The sequence below is a fragment of the Rhinopithecus bieti genome, unplaced genomic scaffold (genome assembly GCF_001698545.2).
Source record: "Rhinopithecus bieti isolate Rb0 unplaced genomic scaffold, ASM169854v2 scaffold_83627, whole genome shotgun sequence".
Classification (NCBI taxonomy): domain Eukaryota; kingdom Metazoa; phylum Chordata; class Mammalia; order Primates; family Cercopithecidae; genus Rhinopithecus; species Rhinopithecus bieti.
In genome coordinates, this window is record NW_016830766.1 from 73,197 (window position 1) to 81,790 (window position 8,594).

Genomic DNA, 8,594 nt, shown 5'->3' on the forward strand with positions numbered 1-8,594 from the left:
TAAGAAAGCGCTTTCAATTTCTTTGTGATACTAAATCTGTGAAAATGGTAGGATACTTTCTTCCATTTTACAAAATAGTTAATTTAGGCATAAGGAGAGAACTTCTCCAAGGCCGCATGTTAAATTGGTGACAAAGTTGAGACTGTAACTCCCATATTTTCACTACTACTGCAGCAGTATATTCAGCATACCATGGTGCCTCAGGAAGTCTTTGTCGGCAAATCTGAGTATGTTGGAAAGATAGGAGCACATATGACTGGTTGGATTGTATTTGGAGGAGACCGATGGTGTCAGATATGTATGTGGAAAGTAGATGTCCTTGCCCAGTCTGACCTGTATGAAATGCATATCCATGGCTATCTTATTTTGTTTATGGGGGAAGCAGAGCATTTCTGACACTTGAGGTTGTATGTGTGAGGGAGAGAAGGCTTTCACAGCTTAACCTCTACCAGAGCAGCTGCATGGGTGGCTAACAGCTTAACTTGAAATCTGTGGGAGGAAGGATCCTTTTTCATTCATTCAACAAATATTTGTTGACTGCCTGTTCAATAAATCATCCATGCCTTGGGGTGAGGATAATCAAGGTGTCTCTGTAAATAGCCTGGGTACAACCTGAGGGGAGTTGTTTTGACAGGGGTAGATATTAAGTTGAGTGAAGCAGTGTGGAATTAAAATGAGAGAACTGTTTTTGGGTTCTGGTGATTGTTAATATATGTACCTGTGGATGTTGGAACTTGGCTGGGCTGAAGGAATCCTTTGAAAGATTGATTTCATATAGTAAGAATCCCCTCTGTGAATATGAGGGAAGAATGCATGAACTAAGCCAACTTAACTGTATTCTTCTGGAAAATGGGATGTTTCTTGATAGGCTAGATTAGTGGTTCTTAAAAGTTTTGGGGGGTCATTTATCCTTCTGAGAATCTGATGAAAGACACTCGGCCCTCAAGTTAGAAGATGAGCATAAGCACAATCACATGATTTATACATATGATTTTAGGAACATAAAGTGTAATGAAATAGAGCCAATTTATATTTAGGTCTCATTTGAAAACCTTTCATTTTCTTTGTTCGGGTGTGTGGATGTTAGTATGAGTTTAAGGTGAAGGAGTCTATGATAGTATTTGAACATGTTGACAGTAGAACTTTAGGATCTATGTTTTTTATGTATTCTTTTTATCGTCTGCAAACTTATTTCTGCAGTGTTAGTAAACAATTCTGTATTTGGTAAAAGGGGAAGCTAATGTAGCACAAGTATCTATGGCTTTGTTCTTTGTCAGTTATCTTTTTGTTCTGAAACTCTGAGAAGCGCCTTTTTTTCAGTTTTGGATTGGGCCTGAGGTGATTTGAAGCTCCTGTCTTGGAGTTTAGCTTAGTTATAACAAACACTGAGTTAAGCCTATGCAGGAGACACAAAGATTAATATATGGTCTCTGTGCTTTAAGAGATGCTACTTTTCTGTGGTTGAAGAGATGATGTGAATTGTATGATGGTGGCAGCTCTCAAAAGGACAAGGAAGAGGGAAACATATTCCTAGAAGTTTAAATTTTATAACCCTGTTGCAAAGACTTTTTGTCACTACTTATTCTTAGGAATAACCGTAAAGTGTTTACACTCTGTATGGAACTTTGTACTTTAAAAAATATGTTTTGTATCAGCTGGTGTTTTTGTATAAAGGAACTGTTGGTTTGAAAAGAAAGCAAACATCATTTGTATTCCTTACCTGTTTTGGGATATATTTCCACAGTGAGTTTATGTAAAAAGGTCTTAATGTCATTTTTGGGTATACATACATGTAGAAAGCCCTCCTGATGTAAAATCCAGTAGCTATTTGACAGACTACCCATTAATTTAGTACTAGAAATTAAAAATAATTACTGTACTTTTAAAAGAACAAGAAATTGGTCAGGTGGGGTGGCTCATGCCTTTAATCCTACCACTTTGGGAGGATGACATGAGCGGATTGTCTGAGCTCAGAAGTTCAAGACCAGCCTGGGCAACATGGTGAAACCCCGTCTCTACTAAAATACAAAAAATTAGCCACATGTGTTGGAGTGCACCTGTAGTCCCAGCTACTAGGGAACCAAGAATTGCTTGAACTGGGACGGGGAAGTTGCAGTGAGCTGAGATCACACCACTGCACTCCAGCCTGGGCATCAGAGCAACACTCTGTCTCACACACACACACACAAAAAGAGCACGAAATTCAAAAAGGTGTTTTAATAGGACAGATTATAGGATTCAGTGAGATAATGGAGAAGTTTTAGGAAAAATGGTCTGTTAGTCCTTTCTCTCTATTGACATGGCCCCTGTGTAAGAATGCTATGTAAATTTGTGAAGTTTAATATTTTCTCTAAATTTTTAACGGGTAGTAGGTTCATGGTGTTATTTTTCTCAAAACGTACATGTGATATGTGTGTGTAGTGTGTATATATGTGCATGTATATTTATATAGTTTATTTTTTAAATAGCGATTAGGTCTTGCTATGGTTTTGTTTTTGTTTTTGGGAGTTTCACTCTTGTCGCCTGGCTGGAGTACAGTGGCGCAATCTTGCCTCACTGCAACCTCCACCTCCCAGGTTCAAGTGATTATCCTGCCTCAGCTTCCCAAATAGCTGGGATTACAGGTGCGTGCCAACACGCCCTGCTGATTTTTGTATTTTTAGTTGAGACAGGGTTTCACCACGTTGGCCAGGCTGGTCACGAACTCTTAACCTCAAGTCGTCCACCCGCCTCGGCCTTCCAAAGTGCTGGAATTACAGAAGTGGGCCACTGCATCTGGCCCAGGTCTTGCTATGTAGATCAATCTGGTCTCGAACTCCTGGCCTCAAGCCGTCTTCCTGTCTCAGCCTCCCAGTTTGCTGGGATTACAGGCCTGAGCCAGCATGCCCAGCCAAAATTTTTACCTGCTTACCAAATCAAAGATTTTCTCCAAAATAAACTGGAATAGCCTTCTTACTGTGTTAATGTTGCCTTGGTGGGGACGCCTAAGTCTTGGAACTAAATTGAGGTAGTTATGACAGTTCTCTTTTTTTTTTTTTTTTTTTTTTTTTGAGGCAGAGTCTCACTTTGTCGCCGGGGCTGGAGTGCAGTGGCCAGATCTCAGCTCACTGCAAGCTCCACCTCCCGGGTTTACACCATTCTCCTGCCTCAGCCTCCTGAGTAGCTGGGACTACAGGCGCCCGCCACTTCGCCCGGCTAGTTTTGTATTTTAGTAGAGACGGGGTTTCACCGTGTTAGCCAGGATGGTCTCGATCTCCTGACCTCGTGATCCGCCCGTCTCGGCCTCCCAAAGTGCTGGGATTACAGGCTTGAGCCACCGTGCCCGGCCGACAGTTCTCTTTTTAAAGCTGATCAGTATTTCACTTGTGTTTTAGAAGTCCAGTGTACTTTAAAGTAGGACCAACCATCTCTTTTTTCTCTCTTTTTTTTTGAGACGGAGTCTTGCTCTCTAGCTCAGTTTGGAATGCAGTGGCATGATCTCGACTCACTGTAGCCTCTGCCACCTGGATTCAAGTGATTCTCCTGCCTCAGTCTCTTGACAGCTGGGTTTACAGGCACACACTACCACGCCTGGCTAATTTTTGTATTTTTAGTAGAGACAGGCTTTCACAATGTTGGCCAGTAGCCAGGCTGGTCTCGTACTCCTGACCTCAAGTAATCCACCTGCCTTGGCCTCACAAAGTGCTGAGATTACAGGTGTGAGCCCCCGCACCTGGCCAAACCCATCTCTTTCATTAAACCACCTTATTTTGGTTCAGAAACAAGACTGCCATGTATGTATTTAGTGCTTATTATGTGCCAAGCACTATTCTAGGTACTAAGATACAGTAATGGACAAAACAAGATCCCTGCTCCTCTATCTCAGGACTTAATAATTTGGGCATTTTCATTTTCCAATCTAGGATCTTTCAGTACTGGTATAGGATTCCTGAAGGAATTCCTGAAATATAATTATTTTTCTGGTAGAGCAAATCAATTTTTTTTGTTTTTGTTTTTGTTTTGAGATGGAGTTTTACTCTTTCCGCTCAAGCTGGTATGCAATGGCGCAATCTCGGCTCGCTACAATCTCCAACTCCCGGGTTCAAGCAATTCTCCTGCCTCAGCCTCCCGAGTAGCTGGGATTACAAGCGTTAGCCACCACGCTTGGCTAATTTTGTATTTTTAGTAGAAATGGGGTTCACCAGGTTGGCCAGGCTGGTCTCGAACTCCTGACCTCAGGTGATCCACCACGCTCAGCCTCCCAAAGTGCTAGGATTACAGGTGTGAGCCACCACGCCCAGAAGAGCAAAATTCTTCTGTTGACAAAAATGTCTTTCCTCTGAGGAAAAGACACTATGTGCCTGTGTTTTATCCAGGAATTCCACTGGATAGTTTGTCCTTTGGGATATCAGGGGATTAAATCCTCCTTTAAGAATCAAAGTACTCGGCTGGGCGCGGTGGCTCATGCCTGTAATCCCTGCACTTTGGGAGGCTGAGGCGGGTGGATCACCTGAGGTCAGGAATTGGAGACCAACCTGGCTAACATGATGAAACCCTGTCTCTACTAAAAATACAAAAAATTATCCAGGTGTTGTGGTGGGTGCCTGTAATCCCAGCTACTCAGGAAGCCTGCGGCAGGAGAATCACTTGAACCTGGGAAGAAGAGGTTGCAGTGAGCTGAGATTGCACCACTGCACCCTATCCTGGGCAACAGAGCGAGACTCCGTCTCAAGAAAACAAAAACAAAAACTCTGACAAAAACTCTTGGTCTTCTAACTCACTGATGGAGTTCTTAAATAGGTCAGGTCCAAAGATAGGGCCCTATGAAACACTGTTGGAAACTTGTCTCTGACTCTCTCTCTCTCTCTTTTTTTTTTGAGACAGTGTCTTGCTCTGTCGCCTAGGCTGGAATGCAGTGGCACGGTCTTGGCTCACTGCAACCTCTGCCTCTAGGAATCAAGAGATTCTCTCACCTCAGCCTCTCAAGTATCTGGTAGGCGCGTGCGACCAAGCCCAAATAAATTTTTTTTTAGAGATATGTTGACATTTTGCCCAGGCTGGGAGACTTGTCTCTTGATTCCATTCAGCATTGTGACGGTTTGGATAGGCCATCTACTTAAAAAATCATCGGGCCAGATGTGGTGGCTCACGCCTATAATCCCAGCACTTTGGGAGGCCAAGGCGGGTGGATCACCTGAGGTCAGGAGTTCAAGACCAGTGTGACCAAGATGGAGAAACCCCATCTCTACTAAAAATGCAAAATTAGCTGGCGTGGTGGTGCATGCCTGTAATCCCAGCTAGTTGGGAGACTGAGGCAGGAGAATTGCTTGAACCCGGGAGACGGAGGTTGCAGTGAGCCAAAATTGTGCCATTGCACTCCAGCCTGGGCAACAAGAGCGAAACTCCATCTCAAAAAAAAAAAAAGAATCATCTAGCTCACATTTTCTCTTTGTCGTCTTCCTATTAGAATTTAAGCTTCGTGAAATTAGAACTCTCTCTCTCTCTCTCATTCTCTCATATATCCCAAGCATCTAAAACAGGGATTGAAACATAGTAAGTACTCAATAAATGTTTCTGAACAAATGAATTAAGGATAGCGAGGCGTTGTGGCTCAAGCCTGTAACCCCAGCACTTTGAGAAACCAAGGTGGATGGATCACTGGAGCTCAGGAGTTCAAGACCAGCTTGGACAACATGGGGAAAACCCATCTCTACAAAATATAGAAGAATTAGCTGGGCATGGCAGCACACTCCTGTGATCCCAGCTACTTGGAGGGTTGAAGTGGGAACATCGCTTGAGCCTGGGAAGCAGAGATTGCAGTGAGCCAAGATCAAGCCACTGCTCTCTAGCCTAGGTGACACAGTGAGACCCTGTCTCAAAAAAGAATAAGGATAAATATGAAGAATTTGTCAGATGCCTTGTTGAAAACGTCATACATTGTCTACATGGAATTCCTCCTTATTGTAAAATGAATCTGATTTATACCAACAACATGCTGTTTGGCTTTTTTGCAGAAAAGGAAGCAAATGAACTGATGGAAGATCTGTTTGAAACTGTGAGTAGTGATCCTCAAGTGAGAACATGGGATCGTAAATTGGTTCTCCAACAAAATGTGTCCTTTGGTCTCTGTGCTGCTCCCTCTAGAAGAGGGACTAAACCAATTCTCCTTTTAGTCTGCCTGGGAAAGAATATAATGACAAGGGAAATTTGCTAACTACTAGACTCTTGATTATCCACATGTAGGTTATTGTTATTAAAATTTTCCTTGAAGCCTTTTTTTTTTTTTTTTTTTTTGAGCAAAAGTCTTGCTCTGTCACCCAGGCTGTGGAGAATACAGTGGTGAAATCTCAGCTCACAGCAGCCTTGACCTCCAGGGCTCAAGCAGTTCTCTCATCTAAGTCTCCTGAGTAGCTGGGACTACAGGCACGCACCTACAGGCCCAGCTAATTCTTTTGCTTTTTTGTAGAGACAGGGTCTCGCTATGTTCTGGAACTCACAGGCTCAAGTAATCTTCCTGCCTCGACCTCCCAAAGTGCTGGAATTATAGGTGTGAGCCAGCATATCTGGTCCCTTGAAAACTTTCGATGGCTTCCCCTACTGTCATTTGGTGTGTCCTTAAAGATTACCAACTAAAGTATTTTGCACACAAATAATTACCTTTTCCATAATTTTGTGTGAAAAGATATTTCTGAAGAGATTGATCATTTTGAGTTACTCTAGCTCTGTCCATACTGATACAAGTTGACTGGTTGAGTGACTTCTTTCCCAGCATAATAGTCCTTCCAAATGTGGGTTTGTGGGAGTCCTGAAGTAAGAAAGGTTCTGATGTAGGCTCTTTCTGGGTGCCAGCATTATTAAAGTCTTGTTTATACTTTTCACTTTTCTTTCCCAATACTGGAGCAACATTGAGAAGCCCATTCCCCAGGAAAACCCTCCCTTCCCTTTGCCCACAGTTCCAAGATGAGATGGGATTCTCCAACATGGAAGATGATGGCCCAGAAGAGGAGGAGCGTGTGGCTGAGCCTCGACCTAACTTTAACACTCCTCAAGCTCTACGGTAGGCTAGTTGAAAGATCTTGAGATTTGGAATAGAGGAATAGTTTGTTTCTGAAAAGGTTTTCAGAAGTTGCAGTTAACAATTTTTCATACCCAACCAGCTTCTGTTACTGAAGTAAGGATGCAGAGTCCTGTCAGGAGTTAGGTGTCAAGTGAAGTCTCCTTGGTATGGGGCAGTGCAGCTATAGGCCAAGCTGTATCTGTTTGGGAAGGGAGAAAAAACAGTAGCTGGCATCCATATCCACTTCTCCAGGTGAGTGGTGCTGGAGAGGTATGTAGGAATTTATGTGGCCAGACAGACAAACTACCCGATATTATAATATCGAGTCTGTCCCTTTCGTTCTTTTTATGTGCCATTAATATCTGCTAAATGTGACTGAAACTTTGTTAGTCACCTAGGCATTAGTGGAGCAAACCCTGAAGCACCTGCAGTAAGGAGTCTGAAACGTATGTGCTGACCTTTTTGCCTGAAGTTGGCACTTGAGTTACAGCATCCAGAAAGTAGAGGCTTTAATTTTTTCATTTTCTGGTGGGTTTGCATCTGCACTTTATTCTATTGTAACAGCATATAATCATTAGGTAGATGGCAACAGGTCAGGATGCATTTTGTGCCGTAAGTGGAACAAAGCAAAGAGAATAGACCCTCTAATTAGTCCTGTGTTATAACTTAACAGCATTACTAAGCAGAGAGTTTGAGATCCATCTGAAAGCTAAACCTTTAAGGATTTTCCAGTTTAGTGAAAAAAGATAAGATATGCCAACCAATGTCTAAAAACTAGAATTACTTGTCATTCTCCATTACAACAAATATAACGATACAACTATATCAAAAACCTTAAGATTGCTAAGTCAGTATTTGACCCATTATTTTAATTTATAGTTCATAGAACAAAATTCTGGTATAGCAGAATGGAACCATTCATCCTGGGAATGTATAATGGGATTTGATTAATAAACATTTTGGTTTTGCTGATCAACTCTTTATAACTTCTTAAAATTTGGAAAGTGTAGAACTAATTTAAAATTCCTGTTAGAATTCAGTTACCTTCTGGTATTCAATGGAATATAGTCATATATCATCTCATGGTCATACCCTCTGTGAAATCTATCATTAAACGATTCGTCATTACGTATTAAATGATTCATCATTGTGTAAACTTCATAGAATGTACTTACATAAACCTAAATGGTTTAGCCTACTGTGTACCTATAGCTCCCAGGCTACAAACCTGTACAGCGTGTTACTGTACTGTACTGAACACTGTAGGCAGTTGTAACACAACGGTAAGTACGTATGTATGTAAACATAGAAAAGGTACTGTAATCTTATGGAGCAGCCTCTGAATATGTGGTTCATTATTGACTCAAACATTATGTGACACATGACTGTACTTGGGCCACTGCTGCTTCTCTTTCGATTGCAAATACAAACCTGTTTTAATCTTTAACTAAATAAAAATCCTGGATTCTGTAAGTCCATAGATAGTAAAAACATCTTAAGGGCCGGGCACGGTGGCTCAAGCCTGTAATCCCAGCACTTTGGGAGGCCGAGACAGGCA

The 8,594-nt window shown here is 42.0% G+C and overlaps 1 protein-coding gene across 1 annotated transcript in view; it reads left to right on the plus strand.

The window, feature by feature from the left end:
- Positions 1-8,594, plus strand: part of LOC108524502 (YY1-associated protein 1-like) — an 18,039-nt gene that overhangs the window by 2,840 nt on the left and 6,605 nt on the right. Inside the window, exon 3 of the mRNA XM_017865620.1 lies at positions 5,994-6,034. Coding sequence (XP_017721109.1) covers positions 5,994-6,034 — 41 coding nt within the window. The remainder of the gene's footprint in view (positions 1-5,993; positions 6,035-8,594) is intronic.